Raw genomic sequence first — 19,221 nt, 5'->3', positions numbered from 1 at the left:
GCAAATAATATCATTGATATCTATCCTCTGAAAATTGAGATGGGAAACATTATGTTCATCCTAATTCTATCGAAGTAATAGTTCCAAATTTAATAACCTGAGAATCATCATTTCTTGCTTAATATGATCCTTCCAGCCACATACAAAGTAGAAAATCCCCGTGGCATTTTTGTCATTGTGTGGTTATGTTCAATATCCTGTTTCAAATAAACCACGCGTCCGTGATTTAATCACTCATTTCTACGTTAATTCACATTTGGCCGACCCAAAACATGAAAACCACGCTTTATAATTCTCCTTTCTCATCGACCTTACTCTTGGCTATAGCGGATTATAGCCCCGAAATGTTGAAATGGTGGTAAACGGGGGAAAACCAGTTTATTATTACTTAAACTGCTTATTGAATCACGGCTACGTAAGCGATAATTTTAACCTTTTCTCACTTTTGGCTGCGACACCGAAGTTCCACATTTTGTTGCGTCAGCATGATTATTCCAATCATGAAAATGTGTACTTCATACCCAACACCTGTCTTCCTTCCCACCAGGGCCTCGCATATGCAGGATTCACATACAATTCAAATGCTAGTAATGATTGTAGATACGTGAGTGATTTTAAAAATCCATACACCAACTTTTCTCATTCACTGCCCCATTAATTAAAGTCGACCACAGACACTCTTGACATTGCAGGGCCGCTAGCCTTGAGTGTGGAGTTTGGAGTAAAGGGAGCGAAGGGTTGGGCGTGGCAGGGGTGTTCCCCTCCCAAGGTGGGAGCTCTGACGAGTTAAGGTGGTCAAATATAAGAGGAGCTCTGACGGGAACTCTGACAATTTAAAATGGTGCAATGTGATACAAACATGCATTGTAGTACAGGTCGTAGGCCTACTTATTAACGTATAAAGTCATAATTTCAACACAGCGTAATTCTACATAAACAGCATAATGTAGGCCTACTATTATTATCCCCTTTCTGTTCTAGGGGTTCTGCGTGAGAATTTGTTTATCAAAGACAGTTAGCGTTGGGTGAATTGCGTGAGTGAGCTATTGATATTACCAAGGAGTTGGAGTTACAACTCCTTGGTATTACCGGTACCGCAGACATTGCATCGGTCAGTAGCCGCTCTAGGTCTATACACTCCGCAAAGAAAAGAAAAAGAAAAAAAAAAGTAAACACCGTCTTTTTCAAGTTCATATTTTTCATAGAATATTTGGATGGATATTAATGTTTTATAAACCATGCTGAAGGTAATCTAATTTGCTATAATCCTGGTAGGTCAATGATAAGGCAAACTTTAAGCATGTGTGAACACACTAATTTTTCTCAACAAAGCACAAAAGTAAAAATTGCAAAAATGAACGAGTTGTCATTCATACGTATGTGCTCTTCCATGCCATAACAATGACAACAAGTGATATAATTCAAAACAATAAAAAGTGAAAAATAAGTTTAAAAAATCATAATAGGGCTATCTTGATCTCTATAATGACTTTGTAGCCCGCAAAGATAAAGAAAGGCGAAAAATGACAGAAAAAATTAAGAATCTTCTGTCTAAATCCAAATTCAAATGGAATGAAAAAGGCAATATTAACTAAAATGGCAGAAACTTCAGATGTTATTTCAAATTAAGGAATTTTGAAAAAAATACTTGGTTCTCGAATTTGCCTCATGAATTCTTAAATTCCTAAATCAAAAGAATGGAATGAAGAAAGTCTGTCCATTTTGTCACCTTTACGGCTTACTCCCTGTGTCATTCGAAGCCAGATTCGACAGAAAACTATTTCCCCTTTAGTTTCCCATTTCGTTTTGTCTTTGAGGATAATAGATAATCATAAAGAGATACAAGGGGACGAACATTTATTTTTTGCTATTTCATTCATGTCTCTCATTGTGTTAAATTGGTCTATTTGTTAACATTGCCATATCTTTAAGGGTTTTTGCAAATGAATAACAAAATGTCAACTTTTGCGATTTTTGTTGCCTGCGGCGTCTGTCCGTCCGTCCGTCCGTCGTCCGTCCGTAACGCTACAAAAACTTGAATAACTCTCTACTGAGGACTTCAATTTCTATCAAACTTGGAGGGAAGAGTGGTTATACAAAATTACAGATTTTGTTAAACATGAAGGTCACATCAAGGTCAAAGGTCACAGGCAGGGGCCAATGAATTTCACGGCCCAATGTTAAGTTTTTACGGCGCGTTTCGATTATGGCTCATAACTTTTGATGTATATTTCCGTTTGTGACCAAACTTGGATGGTAGATGTCCCTTCGGGATTTGAAGGTCACCACAAGGCCAAAGGTAACAGACAGGGGTCAACAAACTTTAAGGGCCCAATGTTAAGTTTTTATGGTGCGTTTTGATTATGGCTCAAAACTTTTTATTCATACGTCTGTTTGTGACTAACCTTGGATGGTAGATGTCCCTTGGGGAGTTCAAGGTCACTGCAAGGTCAAAGGTCACAGACAGGGGTCAACGAACTTTTAGGGCCCAATTTAAATTTTTACGGCGCGTTTCAATTATGGCTCATAACTTTTTATTCTTATGTCCGTTTGTGACCAAACTTTAATTGGATGGTAGATGTCCCTTGGGGAGTTGAAGGTCACCACAAGGTCAAAGGTTACAGACAGGGGTTAATGAACTTTTAGGGCCCGATGTTAAGTTTTTATGGCGCATTTCGATTATGGCTCATAACTTTTGATCCCTATATGTCCGTTTGTGACCAAACTTGGATGGTAGATGTCTTTGGGGAGTTGAAGTTCATCACAAGGTCAAAGGTCACACACAGGGGTCAACGAACTTTTAGGGCCCTATGTTAAGTTTTTTACGGCGCATTTCGATTATGACTCATAATTTTTTATCCATATGTTCGTTTGTGACCAACCTTGGCTGGTAAATGTCCCTTGGGGAGCTTCACAACAAGGTCAAAGGTCATAGGCGGGGTCACTGAACTTCCGGGAGTGAGAAATACATTAATTTCTTTTACGTGAATGGGCGAGACACATTTTGGAACTTGCCTTGTTACTTTTGTGTCTTGAAGGACAAAAATCAATGTGGTCACTCATGCATGCAATGTCCCTTTGTATTAACATACCAGGTATAGATAGCCAATTAGATAATCTTTCATATGGTATATATGACATATTAATTTTGATCAAAATCTTCCATGGAAAGTATGTGCTGGAGAAAAAGAGTGTTTACTTTCTTCTTTTTTTTCTTTTTTTCTTTTTTTTTTTTTTGCTGAGTCACACCCGTCACACGGACGGCCGGCCTAAAGAGGCCTATGAGTGATAAAATAATATACGTCAAACATAGACCGTAATACAAAATATATAAATGTATCATGTAATTCACCGCATCACACCTGTCCGACTACGCTGTCGATTAGTAACACCAAAAATCCTACACTCCTTGGGATTTTTTGGTAACACCATCTATAGATTTAGTCTTAGTTTTAGTCTATTTTTTTATTAAAAAAATCACACCCGTCACACGGACGGCCGGCCTAAAGAGGCCTATGAGTGATAAAATAATACACATCAATCATAGACCGTAATACAAAATATATAAATATATCATGTAATACATACAGACAATAACAAATAAATCAACACAACAAAAGAGAATATGGTGGGCTAAGTAATACATGAAAGAGTTATTCAGTTGTGGGAATACAATAAATTATTATACGGCACGTTAAAATAAAGTTGGCAAAACTGGCTACTTGACAGCACAGTGAATCTGATGACATTAAATAAAGGAATTGTTGGTAAATAGGCAACTCAGGAAAAGTAGGATCTCTTTCTCATATAATACTGAATAGTGATCTGAAATCATCATATGCAGAACAAATCATAAAACAATGAAACTCATCTTCTTACATCATCGGAATTACAAATTATACAAAATATTTCATCGTATAATATCATGGGACATTTTTGTAACGTCCGGTTTCAAGGGCAATAGGGGCACAACCACTTCTGAACAAAGCTAATGCTCGCCTATTAGATCTATATTCTGACACTGAATAACATATTTAGAGGTATTCATAGAGTGTTTGAAATTACGGTAAGTTCTGAGCTTGTTTCTGGATTATATGGGGAACTCTCCTTCTATCATCAAACAGTGAGCATTTCAACTTATTTTCAACAAATGGTTTACATGCTATATGGATATGGAGCTCTCAAAATTTTGGGTATATATACTAACAAGCTCAGCCAAAGGTTCAACATGCAAACATTGCAATTTTGCAAATAATTTTTTGACCATATAACACCAATTTTTAACACCATTATTTGCCAGGGATTTAGCCCACAAGAAAAAAATTTCCAGGGTAACGGTTAGTATATTTACTCATCACAGGTCACACCAAAGCCTAGCAATTGCTTGACACTGATAATAGAAGGGGGATCCCAACCCATATCACCCATAACTGCATCATTATAGGGGTATATTTCCCCACTCAAAGATAGAAGCGACATGCTATATAAAAAAACACACTATAAAAACACTATTAATGGTTGAATATTCATCTATAAGCCCCAAAGCTGCCCCTTACATATTGCAATATGGGCAAAATCATAAACAGAGAACCACCAATCAATTTAAATTTACTAATAACCACTCCAAGGGCTCTAGTTGCGGATTGAGCCAATATTCTGATGCCTTTTTGTAAACTTAAAAATTCATCAAACCTGCACAATCCAATAAGATATTAATATGAGTCAACAATATCAAGCTTTTGACCATTACAATAAAATACAGATGTGGTTTTTGATTGGGCTTTCCTCCTGAAGTGTGCAATTTGAGTTTTGTATTAAATTCGATCCTCCACTTCTGGGCCCACGAAAATACTCAATCAAGCTTCAACTGAAGATCATTTTCATTGTCAGCAATTACCACAATGTTATCTGCATATACTTGAAAGCATATCGATGTTTTATATATCTAACACCTGTTAGACATTGTCTCATATGACATATCATCACCTAACCACTGTACCTCTGTTACACAACCTCACACTATCAACCATATCCTTAATGAAAATACTGGAGACTGGGGACAAAAGACAACCTTGTTTTACCCCTAGATCCACATTAAAAAAATCGGTAAGATTACCATTTACATTTACAGTACATTTAGTATCTTGATAAAGAGCCTTTACGGAGTTATATAACTTGCCGTGAACACCAATTGACCTCAGCTTATACCATAACAAAATCCTGTTAACACGGTCAAATGCTTTTTTTTTTTGCATCAATAAAACAAACAAAAGTATCTTTTTTTTTTTTTGCAGAGTTTTTAGTTTTCAATAAGGCTATATAAGTGCTCAAGACAACTCCTTTTTTTCGAAACCCGTTCTGTTCCTCCTTAATAATCCACATTCTTTTTCAAGGAACCTTTCTTTTATGATATCACAATAAATCTTACAAATCACAGGTATCAATGTAATACCTCTGTAACTGAATGGTTCACGTTCATCCATAGGTTTAAGAATTGGATGGATAATACCTTTTTGCCATGTCTGGGGGAAATACCATGTAAAAAACAAAAAATAGTATAAAGCATGAAGGAACTGAATGACTCGAACACTCCCGAGATGAGTGTACGTGTGTGAGATGGATGAGGTGCGGGCTCATTATTTCGACTGCTAGCTACTGTAACTAATATGGTAGCCTCCACACAGTGTGATCTCCGCAGTGCGCGCGCCGTGCACACGGATGTGAATGCAATTCACGTTGCGTAGCTGTATGAGCGCGCCGTCGATCTCGTATACAGTCGGTCAATGTACCTGTACCAGTATACGGTATACAGATACACATGCAGTGCTATGCAGACGAATACAGTGTATACGTACGTATTACCAATTACGGCGGTGTTGGATTTTTAATGAAAACACCGGTGTATTCGTGAAATCGGTAGTACGAGTCGCCGACGCCCGACACTCTAAACGAGAGATTTCGCCATATGCCCTGCATGTTTAAAACCTTAGGCTGTTAGACTCAGTCATCGATAAACTAGTGCATCTCATTGTGTTACTCACAGCTCTCTGCGTTACTTGACCGACGTAAAATCTGCTAGCTGTTGATGGTGTTGGCTTCTCTACTATAATCTTGTTGGACTCGCCTAAACAACGACTCGAGCTCGGACATCCGCCGTGGCCCGTGGGATTGCTCGTGCACCAACCGTCTCGCTCGCGTCGTGTCTGCCCGCCTGCTGCACAGTAGAATAACCTTTCAGTATTTGTGGATGTAATGTTGGCAGGATGTTAGCCTTTAGAAAATGGTTCTATAAACCCAAGGTAAGTTAGTAATACAACACACTTCGAGTTGTGTTAGACCTAACGTTACTGATACGGAGAAATGATTTACGGTTTTCGGATGCACTAATTAACTTGTAATGTATTTCTGTACAGAAAACTTAAAAAAAAATTAAGTTTAAATTTTACTTGTGACAAGTTGTGTTGTGTAACATTTGCCATTGTGAGTTAAAATTTGCTAGTTGTCAAGATCATGTCCTACGAAATCAGTGAAATGTAATTTGATCCAAAGGTTCAGGAGAATATCAAATATATTTTAGCAGCGGCAGAACACAAATGTGTTACTTTGGTATATGGTAGTCTGTAACAGAACAGTTAGAACAATAACTTCATAAGGGATGTAGATTCTAGTAGTAAATTTACTAGTAGTATTGACTAAAACTGGTTAAAAGATCGGTCTGTATCTTGCTGGGGATAGCTAATAGCTAGTGTAACTTGGTGGCTTCACTAGCTAAAGGAAAAATGAGAGAATATAACCTAATCAGAAGGGCCCGGGTAATGCAAGCTATATGTCTGGTTGCAAAATTTATTAATTGAAATTTGAATCCTTAATTAATCTTCATCATGATGTAGGCCTAGGTCCTACAGTCACTGCTGTATTCTTTGAAATGGCTATTGATTTCATAATGAAACTCACAATTTGTATGCCTATATTTTCTGCCAGAGCCTTTTTTTTTCTTTTTTTTCTTTTTTGCTGCTGCTGCAGTGTCCACCATACTTACTCTTTTTTCATATCATCAAGTGTGTGGGACATTGTATCCTAAGTGGAAAATTCCTTAAAAGCATTTCCTTCTACAGCCTGATGGACTTAAAAACTACAATATGTCACAATGTTTTTCTCGTGAAGGGGCAATTATTCATTATTTGATCAGTGATTAAAACAACCAAGGGTGACTCAGTCTGTAAGTTTTAGGAAGCATCATTATCTGTTTGCAAGGGTTTAAACAGTGATAAGTTGTTAAAATTGGGCCTTCTCTATGCTGTCCACAGTACATAATACACAGTTCTTCCTAATGCCCTGGAATTTGTTCCTAACTACAAACAACTCAGTATTAAAGAGATAAAGAACATGTCATTGTATTTCATTGATTGTCCAGAACTGAAATTTGCCCCCAGTGCTCTTTAAACCCATGTTAATGTAAGAACATAGTTGCAGGTGTTTTCCTGTTCCTTTTTTGGTTTTTCCAATTTTAAGTTATTCGTCTTTATTTTTTGTGCTATATATGCATAACAAGCACGCAAACACTATGGAATGTGATAGATATCAAGAACTACATTATGTTGCATTGTACCAGACATTGAAAGAGAGCTCATAATATGCTTTCTTCATTCTGAGGTAAGAGAGAATGCTATAATAATGTTTCAGCAGAAGCATCAATTCTTTTAATGGTAGAATGAGGGTCACAAATGTTTGTACAATGTACTATGTGTGTACTATTTTGAATCGCAAAGTATGCTACAATGTAAAAACTGCTCAGCAACAGATGATTTTAACTAGCATGTATTGGCACATCATCAACATTTTGACAAAAAGTAATCAAATTAAATGTGTAATTCCAAAAATGAACCCAAAATAATTCTTAAATAATGCATCTTTCATTTTTGTGCTAAATTCAAAGCAGTTCAACATTTTTCTGATGTCTTTCAAAGATTGAAGAAGAGTTGTTTTTGTTGAAAATTCAAAAATTAAAAGCATTGCTTACACTAGTACAGTGTAATCAGCCTGTAGGCCTACTATTTACCCCTATCCCAAAATGCCTGTAAAAGGTACAAATGTATCAAATCATGGCTCTTGTCCCGGATTGATATAGGCCTACAAGAAAAATGCAGTTGTAGCACACATCCCAATTACAAAATGATCATAGGTAACAACAAACATGTTGAAACTATATTTCCATGATAACTGATTTTGTTAAATTAGTTCAGTTGTAATGAAATGTATCTGAAGAAACCAATCACAGGAATATTTTGCACTTCCAGGATGATAATGTGATTGGAGCTCTCATAGGCATCAGCTAATTGGGCCCTTAGCTCCTATACATGTAGAATGAAGATAAATGTACCAAGAACCAAAATGAAAAGAATAAAAAACAAATGGTCAATATCCATGTACCGGTACCAGGACATGTGCATAGCACACAGTTAGCACAGTCTACAAGGATTATGTACTTCCTGAATAATGGTGAACAGTAATGCACCTGATAATATGCATCTGAAAAGGTACCGGTATTCACTAACATTTGCAGCATGTGAACTATCAGAAGCAACTGTGATAGTCCCACAATCTCTTCACTCTATTGCATTTGTTGATGAAACATGTAATATAGTGGGAGGAAGGACATAGTTGAGAAACACTGCATTGTGTGACATCATGATGGGCTACTATGGTACAATGTAATACGGGGAATCCCATTATGGAGTTGGATTTGAAGAGAACCAGTCAGAGACCTAAACCAAGGAGGCGCATGTACAAAACCTCCTTGGAGTCCTTGAATATTAAAACAGAATGTGTATGCACACACACACACACACACAATTTTAAACAACACTTGTATGCAGGGTCCATACACATTTGTTGTGTATTTTGCTGTTGTTCTTAAAGGTCCAGTTTACCTTTGGGAGCAGTGATGTGAAAAATGTTCAAGATATCGCCTTTCATGCATATGTGTAGGTCTGTTGTACCACAAAACACCCTCCCATACAAAATTTTCACAATAAAGCCTAAAAAATAAGGAGATATCAGTGTTTTTCTCAATAAACCGTAACTGTAGACGGTTTAGTCTGGAAACATTTTTGTTATAACTATTGTTCACACTTTGTGTATTTAACAACACTTACCATCGATTATACGCATTCAAATTTTTACAGTGGTTGTTTCTATCCCTAACTCACATTTTGGAACTATTTTAAAGCACTAATGCTTGGTTTTGTTTCATCTGCAAATGGTAAATTATGCCTTTAAGATTGAGTGACTGAAGGTCTGACTGATGGTTTATGCTGCTTCCTGTCATTTTGCCAGTCTCTGCCAATTTCCTTGTTTTGGTCCGTAAAACTCCATGGTGTGAGTACACGTGATACATGCAAATGATGCAATATTGGCTTTTCTGCGTGTTATACTTCTATTTCAGTAGTCTGTGTAACATGTTTCCAAGGTAGAATGAGGTCATTCTGGCATGGACTTCCTGATAGTAGGATTACAAGTTTATCTTGTTTACTTTTTGATGATTCTGTTGACATTAGCATGAGTATCAGTATTCGACACATAAGAACTGCATCCAGACAAACTGATTGACAAATGTTAGTGCTGACCTGGCAACAAAGCATAGCACCAAATACACATAATTTTCATTCGACTCTATTGGTCCACATACATTGTATTTGCTGTTGCCGAATACAAGTTACAATTCACAGAAATTTCGAGTACTTTTGGGGGGTTATGTCACTTTAATATCTTTCAATTTTTTGATGAGTAGACAACAAATAAACAAGTTTTGGTGCTGTTCAGGGCAGTTAGGTGGCTCATTGCAAGTGTATCTACAGTGTACAACTCTAAATCAAATTGCACAAGTTTGGAGGCTGATTCAAGTCCCAGTGTGTGAGATGCTCACAATCCAGCTTCATTCATTCATTGCGAAGAGCAGGTTGTATTACCCAATGAAATGGTCCACCCCAAGTACAGACAGGTGGGCTCAATGGAAAACCCACTACTGCAGCTGAATGTACAACTGTACATGGGCTATCCAGATGGAAAATGAAAACAAACAAACCCTGTCCCTTGTTTTAGATGCCATCATAGGTATTGGTAGTGCAGCATTATTGTTATTTGTGGGGATTTGAATGAAATACCGGTATTGAAAAGTAGCAGCTAGATGCTCTAAAGCCTTGGATAGAGGTGCCAATATTGCCATGGGCAACTTTAATTTCTGCTGAAATCAAGACACAGCCATGAAGTTCTTGCATCATACTGTTTTCATTCAAGGGACTAGAATGAGGATGGCTGTAAATTAAGTGATACACCAGCCAGTGAAAGACCTCCTAATTGTACTCCCAATGGCTGATAGAGTGAAAGTGACTTTGATGTCACTGCTGAAATGATAAACACTACGTGATACCCAATGAGGTCAGGAGCTATGTGTATCAACAATTTTCCTTCCGGAGCTGTTATCGGATGCAATGCATCTCCATTGGGATTTATTGGACAACCAGTCTTCTACCAGCCCACCACAAATCCATTCATGTAAAATATTTAGATACATGTAGGAACCAGATATAACACTTTGATATCTTACAAAGAGATACTGACAGAACAGCTGTAACAGCAAATCTAACATTGCTAAGTGCATACTCAGTGTACAACTGCTGGGGTCTGATGCACATGCATCTTGAGAATGTACCACAAAGTAATGCAAAACACCACACAGTATGCACTTTACAGAAATTTCAAAAGGCAAGAAAACACGAAGGCACACCTCAGTACGGTAGCATATATGTAGTACAGTAAAGATATGGCTTGCCCGTGTCTTGTATTTAGTAAGTCTTTGATTACCTGGTAATAAATGTACAAACTATTGTACATGTAGGCACTAGGACATTATTAAAGAGAACATTGTCAATCTTGCGCTAGCCTCATCGCAGGAAAATGTTTTTAAAAAGTTTCTAGAATTTGAAAAGTATTTTGATAAAAGTTGCTTAAATTACCTCTGGTCTCATTCCAAATACACTTTTCTTGGATATGAGTTATAAAATCTCATTGATATTCAAAATGTTCATTTTAATTCTGTCTTTAAACAGAGAAATGATAGCCAGCTTCTAGCTCAGTTCTACTATGCAGACGATGACCTCAACACTGTGTCACATGAACTGGACAGTTTTGATGGCCGCCAAGACCCCGATCGTTGCACACTGTTAGTCAACCAGCTGCGAATATGTCAAGACAGAGTGCTAGGTGAGTATTTATTGTACTTAGACTGTCTGTCTTGCTGCTTTGGGTCTTTTTAAACTCTTTATGTGCCATGGTGTAAACCCGCTGTGTGCCGCATTATTCTGAGACAGCAATGTAGTCATACTTTGGTAAAACATTCTCTTTTTCAAATCTGCGTTTTTATGGGCTGTTTTAACTTATTCTGGACATGTAATGACTGAAGTTGTAGAGAAAATACCAAGCTTTACTTTTATGTAAATTATACGACAAATCTATGATTGTTTTTCTTTCAGATGACCAGTAGCTACATTGTTGTAGAAGCATGACTTTTGCACACAAAACAATGATAGAAATTTATATTCACTCGCCAATCCAGGAGGGAACACTGCGTGATATTGAATCACCACATAAAATACGAGCTTAATGTGACAGGAATGGAATCGCAAGAAACGCTTTCATTGTTCTGTGACATTTGATGATTTATCGATCGGTTTGGGCGGGTTTGTACATTTGAGCAGAATATGGGAACTGGACATGCCATCGACTGAGTGGGGCGCACAAACGTGGCACATACAGAGTTCAAGGGAAATTCCATCCAGATATTGCTTTGCTTTGTATGAAAAGAGTAAATTCAGCGAAGTAAATCAGTGAACATTTGGGAAAACAGTCAAACACATGAAAAAAAAATTGTGAATTGTAGAAGTTTAGAGAGTAAGGCATATTAGCAACTTTGTGGGATGTACAATGTAGATGTGAAGCAACTCTCCATTTGTTTTGTACATAAAATTTGGCTAATTTCATTTTTATAAAATATTTAGGCACTTGTACATAACTTTTCCACTGTGGAGGGCATGCAAAATCTGTTTCACTCTTATATTGTGCTGAGGATGGGTGTGAAGAAAATTGTTCTCACGAGAAATATGAAAATTGATTAATTTTTTTGTACAAACCAAGTGGAGGGCTGCTTGACACCTACGTCAAACAGAGACCAACTTGTCATTAAAGTACTCTCTAAACCACACTTTATAATTTGTTTTGGTGTATCTGATTTTCCCCCAAATTTTCACTGATCTATTCCTCTTATTTTTCTATACAAAGCAACATAATTTCAGGATGGTAATCAATGGTATATACTGTGTTGTAGAGGTCTGCAGTTATTGTATCAAAGTTGCAATAAATGCAGTCATGGAGGCTGGCTGCATGGAGGTATGTACTTGTATGTGCCAAGGGTCAACTGTACTGTACACACATCGTATATTTTATGAGGATTTTATTTCCACACGTTTTGCAAGTCCTCTCATATTTTGTGTTCTTCTCAGATCACTTTGTACATGCATGTTCTCAGTTCAGTGAGACTGGCATAGTCTTTCACTGTTAAAGCTTTCAGTAACGTGAGTGACACGCATTGGTCATACATGCTTACCTGGCAATGGGAATTTAATTGTACATACTGAAGCCCTTCCTAAAGATAATGTAAGTCCTGCCCTCGCACTTGTACAATGTATACACTTGATCTGAATAAAAGACAAAGTAACCAATATGTTACCAGGAACCCGTGCTCTAGGTCAGTAGTGCAAGATGTGTGTTAACAGCATACATAAAGTGTACATGTATGTACCTTTTCCGCCCACACGTCTTGTGCGCTCGTTGAGTGATTGGATTGGGTCTCAGAGTCTCTGTTACTAGTATCTTATTGGCTAATTGTCAAAGAGTATATTGTGTACGTATACAAATGTGTGTGTGAGTGTGAGTGTGTGTGTTTATTTTTGTATAATGTCGTATGTGCACATGTGACAGCAATAGGAAAGTAAACTTTCAAATTGCCAAATAACTGTGCTATCTGCAGGAAACAGATGGACATGCAAACTTACCAGTGAGCGGAGGTGAACATTCTTGTTGTCATGGAAACAGGCAGAGACCCATAAAATACCAGTATATGGGTCGGCAATATCACTCTGACACGTGGCACAAAGTTCATGTGTATTCCAACTCAGTGAAGGCACTCACGACAGGCATTTGACTACATACATCAACCATAGCTTGACTTGATACATACTGGTACCATCTTTATGACTTTGCAAAATCGCTCATAGAATCCTTCCAATACCATCATTATGGGTGATGATTGCAGTAGAACCATAGTACAAATTTTGTAGGTTTGTCTGGAAAATAATGGCCTTTCCTCCTCTCCCTCTCTCTGGTATCTCTCTCTCTCTGCTCTTGATATAAGGATTTGTTTTGTTTGGTATTTTCTTACTTTTTCAGAAGATCATGCTTTCTTACATGTGTACATCAAAACTGGGAAAATATGATTTTTTTTTTCAATTTTATAAATCAGTTAATATTGGAGTTTTTTAGTGCATTCTCATTAGCAGTGTTTCTTGCTGCTCATCTGAGTAAGTTGCAATTCCTATATCTTGTTTGTTGTTGTTTTTTTCTTTATCTTATGTTATAAACCCGAGTCCAAGCCAATTTACATTGTTATACATTGTTTATTCATTACCGGTAGTTTTTTGCTGGGAAGGACAAGGTCAGGTGAGCATCCTTGTTGTCATGGAATCTTTTAATCTCAGGCTGTGTGTACAAACATTTTAATGCATGTTTAGTTGACAGCAAGTTGATATACTATGTTCAAATCGTAGGATGTGCTTCAGTACATACAACATTCATTGTATAAGCCACAGTGCTAAATTACACGTACACACTTTTATACATTATAGATATGTACAAATTGTATGTAGTAATCTGTAATATTTTCACATGTGTTTCTGTTGCTTTTTGTTTTCATCAATTTAGCAGTCATATAATGTACAGTGTCCAAAATTTTATACACACCTCAAGAGAATGATAAAGCCACAAGAAGATGCAAATAAGAACTAGATTTCAGTACAAGTAGATAATTGTTTGTGCACACAACTCATGCAATAAATGTAAAATGAAATGAACAGTGTAATGCTGGGTTGTCAGCTGTGACCTTAATATCAAACCAAGCACCCAGTATTACTGTACTATGGGAAATATTTTGTGTAGTAATTGTTGCCGAACAGATGCACACTACATGTATGTGTACATGTAGGGTTGTTGTCATTTCGCTGGTATCTCTCCTGATCACCAGTCATACAAATTTATTCGTAAGTTATTGTAAAACCAGGAATATTTGCATGCATTTTAATTCTGTTGATTTTGCAAGAGGCAAGATTCGCCAAAGTTCTTGTCTACATTGTTGCAGTGAATGCCAGTGATGATTTGCGAAAATATCATGCCACAAAAAAGGCTGTTGGCTCCAATTTGCAAAAATTTAATGTAGCAAACATATCTTGATTTACAGTAGGCCCAGATTTGTAGTAAAATAGTCTCCTGCACAGTTGTGTTTTTTAATTCATTCTGAAATGTACCCTTTGCCACACCACCTTTGACCCCCACCTCCTTGAAAGTTTGGTTCATACATGTCATCAGCTGACACCCCCTCCCCCCCCCAAAAAAAAAGGGCAATGTCTTTTCCATACCATTACGAGTAATCATGACAGACAATGGCCTTGCCTCTCCCAAGCCCTTGTTTCCCGATTTAAACCATGGTTTGTACAATCCGCACCCTGCTGGATTTTTCTGCTACTGTCACTTCAAATTTGTAATCAGAGTAAACAGCGTAGCATCCGTTTGCCCCTCTTTTCAGACTAAACTTAGAGCTGTAATCTTCTCGAAGTCAAGCATGGTAATGCGTTGGGGGCTTGCCTGTCTGGAAAGGGAAGGAATACAGGTACTTGTAATTCATTTGCCACGTGTCGGGCATTCCGAGAGATGAGAACTGATACACTGTCGAGTGCTCCATGTTATTCTACCATGGGTATGCTATGTGCCTGTGTTCATCATCATGGCACAACTGTGTAATAGTGTATGTGCACCCAGACAAGAAGTCAGCATGTAGCAGGAGAAAGCGTACAATGAGTGCCCCACGACACCATATCATGTATTATATGTAGCACTATGCTGTCATGAAGCATGCACACTGTACAAATGGGGTTTCTGCTTCCACTGGAATGTCGTACCTTTTCATTTCAAAAAAAAAAAAAAGGGGGGGGGGATGAAGAGAGCCCTCATCATTCCACACTCATGAATGAGGTTTATTAGCAGAGTGATGCATTGTATATTATGGACATGTTGAAAAATTGAGCTCTCGAGACAGCTTCATACGCATACAACATTGCACAGTGCACATGTCATGCATCTGAGCATCTACGCTGTATGTAGTCATATTGCATACAGTTGTAGACGTGCAACCTGATTAGCAGCTTCAGGCATTTTGAGCTGTTCTGCCTCAGTGCTGTGCCATTGGAAACTGAATATTAAAATAAGTGAAACCTTCATCGAACAAAGCACAGTGTTTGATTTTATACCACACTTTTTTTATGTTCAAACCTTCGAGTGTTGAGAGCACTTCTATTCCTCTCATGCAAGCTCTCCACAGTTTGTTGCTGTTTTATTTTTGTTGCTTTCTTGTAGTACATGTATTCCAATTTGTACTGTTCAAATCCCATAATTATACTCTAGAGCAGTTTGACTGCCACAGGCAGTTGACTGGGATCCCTTCTCAATCAGTATATTCTACCACAATAGTAAGTGTGGCCTCCACCTTTACATCAAGTACGTTTACAGAGCTCTGTACATAAAGTTTCTTGATCTTGTCCATTTCCCTTGAGGATTTACCTTTAACTCTTTACATGCTAGACATATTGCTGCTCTATGGGATTTATGTGTATTTTATAAGGCAAAATTGCAACTTTGGCAAGCTAAGAGTAATCTCTTTAACTCTTTGCATGCCACATTCTCATTTCAGACTCAATCGACAGCTTGCCAAGTCCACATACAGTATGCAGCTTTGCACAACCTTGCACAAACTTATCAGTAAATCGCAATATGCTGTGGTACATGAAAAGTGTCATAGCCGTAGCTTTGTCATAAAATTTACATCACAGCAGAGTGTGCTATTTTCTCTAGATGTCTTTGCCGTACTGCATTTCTAGCAGAAATCCGTAGAAAAAGTTACGTGGCTTTGAAAGACAGTGTTCTCCAAAAGCGCTCATGCCATGTGCTTCCAGATTAATGTAGCACCATGGCACACAAAGACTTATATAAAGGAAATATCTTCCAATTTCTATCTTTTCATCATTCCAATGATATTATAATTGGACTTTGCAACTAGAGTTTATGGTCTAAATATTTACATTTCTCACTAAATTTCAGTGGTCTTTATTCATAACCTTCAACTTCATTCATCCTTGTCATCTTTCTATCTATGTACAAAATGATGCCACTAGTCCACAGTCCTGTGGTTGTAGCTGGAGTTAATGTTTGAATGATGATACAGATCTGTTTGTGGTTAAAAGAAAATAATGTTTGATCTTGACCATTGGCCTTTTCACCACTCTCACTCCATTCAAAGATATTTTAAGTTCTGTCCTTCCCTTTTAATACTGTAATATAGTACCAGTGGACACTTCTGGCTAGAGACATTTATTAACCTTGGATTTGGCCCCAAATCCGATGCATACAACCATACAAAATGCATGCAGTGTATGTGTACCTCATACATTGTATCAAGTACAAATCATGAAAAATTCAAGAAACATTTTTTTTTTTTTAAATCTGAAGAGTAAAGAATGAATGGACAAATGAATACAAACCCTTGGGGCTATTAAAGGGATTTAAAAAAACCCAACTTACTGGTACAATGTAGTTTTTGATCAGTTTTAGATTAAGCTTTACATACATGTAAGCAGAATTTCAATATAACATGTATTCAGATATACTCTATTTTAGTATTCATTTCACAGAGGCAGGAGGTTTTTTCAAACCCTCCAAACAATAGAAATTTGACAATTACCATTTTAACCGATCTTTTTCACAACTGCAAACTTACACAGTCATGTGTGATAGTAAGGCTCTGTCATGAACCTCTCAGTGATTTCCATACAAGATACAGGTGTGAGTGAGAAAATACCTACAGTGATCACATGATAAATCTCTTTGACTTCTGTCATCTATTGCACTCTTTGCCACATGCTTTGACATCATGAGGTGCACACATGTGTAACAAGTGTTTACATAGTCCCTATTCCGTATGCACGAAGACTGGTCTAAATTTGATTGCGTGAGTACTTTTCCATGAAAAGATTGGACTCCTGTCCAAACTTTGGGGGTTGGTGTATAAAATTGCTGGGTCTTGAAAAAACAGGGAAAGTAACCGCAGACACTCTACCAAAAAGTGAAAAAACAAAAAACAGAAAAGAGCAAAGTAAGACAAACAAGAAGAGTTTGAAATCGGAAGCAATAAACTACTCAGCTTCCATTTGGCCAGGCTGGATTGCTGGGAATGTGAGTGAAATGAAAGGCCCTTGTCAGGAAATACTCTCTCTCTTGCCAGCAAACTTTGATCATGGCACCGGTGCGTGAACACATCTACAGGAGGACCACAACCAGGGGCTGAAGAAAAATTACTGGGGAAGTATTTTAGCATGCAAGGCAGCACTCTTGTTGCAGGTCACCAAGAAGATACTGCCTGGGATAATTCTTCTGAATATGATTATAGAGCTCACTTTTGTTTCGTTTTTTTCTTATTCACAAAGTCGTAAGAAATTTTGGTGGTCATGTTTTTGAAATAGATGATTGTACAGTCAAACCTGTCTAAGCGGCCTTGCAAGGGAGACAAAAAAGTGGCCATTATGGACAGGTGGCCGCTATACAGTACTGTAGACAGGTTCTTTAACATGCTTTTTCACTTGGAGGAAATTGTTTTTAGTGGTTGTATACGGCAGGTAGCCACTATAGACAGGGTTTTGCTAAGACAGGTTTGACTGTACTATAAGCCCCACGTGCAATGTAGTACAACTACAATGTATAACAAACACTTTGAAAAAAAAAATTATAATTTTTTTTTTCCCCAGAGAAAATACTCTGTTCGTGCACTGTATGAGCATACCATTGATGGTTGTAATCGGTGGTAATCGATGCCTTTCATTTGCTTACCCAGGAGAATCCAGATTGGTATCAAAATGTGATATTGATTTAACTAAATTTATAGAGATAGGAAAGCCAACCCGCTTGCTTATGTGCAAGATGTTATACAGCTATGCATTGCAGAAGATTGAACATTTATTTCCTAATAATATACTACTGTATATACCCGGTATGATAATAATCATCATTATGAATACTATTATTATTCACCATCTTTATGAGACGCAGCATTGTCCTCATTCTTTTGAGTTGCCAGGGCTTTTTCGAAATTGATATTACAAAAATATTACCAACCCTTCAGGGACTTGAAGGTAATACACTGATACCTATGTACACATGTATATTAGTGCCAACATCAGTGTTCAGTTGTCATTATTGTCATTAAATGAATGCAGTCTTCATCACAAAGTTTAACTGCCAAGCATGTTTATAGTCCCTTGTCCCATCAAATGCTGTATTACCTACATGTAATACAAAGAGAGAGAGAGAAAAAAAAAATTTTTTTTTTTTAAGTTTAGTGAAAATCAAATTTCTCTTTGGACTATGTCGGGGCCTCAAGGAAGAGGAATGAACAAAATTGTCTTGAACAAGACTATGTGTGATTGCCCGCTGACAGCTAACACAGGTTGTAGTCAATGAAAGTGAGGACGTCAATGAAAGTGAGGACGTCAATGAAAGTGAGGACAGACTGTGAGAAAGGTGTGGAGTAGATGTCAAAGAATCTGGTGACAGCTTGCCCAGCTACAGTAGCAGCCAGTCAATCAGTCAGGACGTATCATGGGAAGGAGGTCCAGGCTTCCTGGAAGGATTTGGACTACGTGACTGATCCAGCAGACACTCGCTGTGGCAATGATTTGTCCTGTCAGGAAGAGGGACACCAGGCTTGTTCAGAAAGATTGCCCCTGTCCGGTTAGTTAGGTCAGAGTGGTCCAGTGGGCCTGATGGTCAGGGCCCCTCCAGCCAGATCCA

The 19,221-nt window shown here is 37.6% G+C and overlaps 1 protein-coding gene across 1 annotated transcript in view; it reads left to right on the top strand.

Annotated features, from left to right (window-relative positions):
* Nucleotides 1–5,852: 5,852 nt before the first annotated feature.
* Nucleotides 5,853–19,221, top strand: part of LOC139709779 (lateral signaling target protein 2 homolog) — a 38,061-nt gene continuing 24,692 nt past the window's right edge. The window contains exons 1-2 of the mRNA XM_071621741.1: nucleotides 5,853–6,299; nucleotides 11,109–11,262. Coding sequence (XP_071477842.1) covers nucleotides 6,264–6,299; nucleotides 11,109–11,262 — 190 coding nt within the window. The 5' untranslated portion in view covers nucleotides 5,853–6,263. The remainder of the gene's footprint in view (nucleotides 6,300–11,108; nucleotides 11,263–19,221) is intronic.

This window comes from Diadema antillarum, unplaced genomic scaffold, assembly GCF_040938485.1.
Source record: "Diadema antillarum isolate AM-2024a unplaced genomic scaffold, OU_Dant_1.0 seq00001469_RagTag, whole genome shotgun sequence".
NCBI classification, from domain to species: Eukaryota; Metazoa; Echinodermata; class Echinoidea; order Diadematoida; family Diadematidae; genus Diadema; species Diadema antillarum.
The sequence above is the reverse complement of the archived record's forward strand: the minus strand, read 5'-3'. Positions and strand labels throughout refer to the sequence as shown.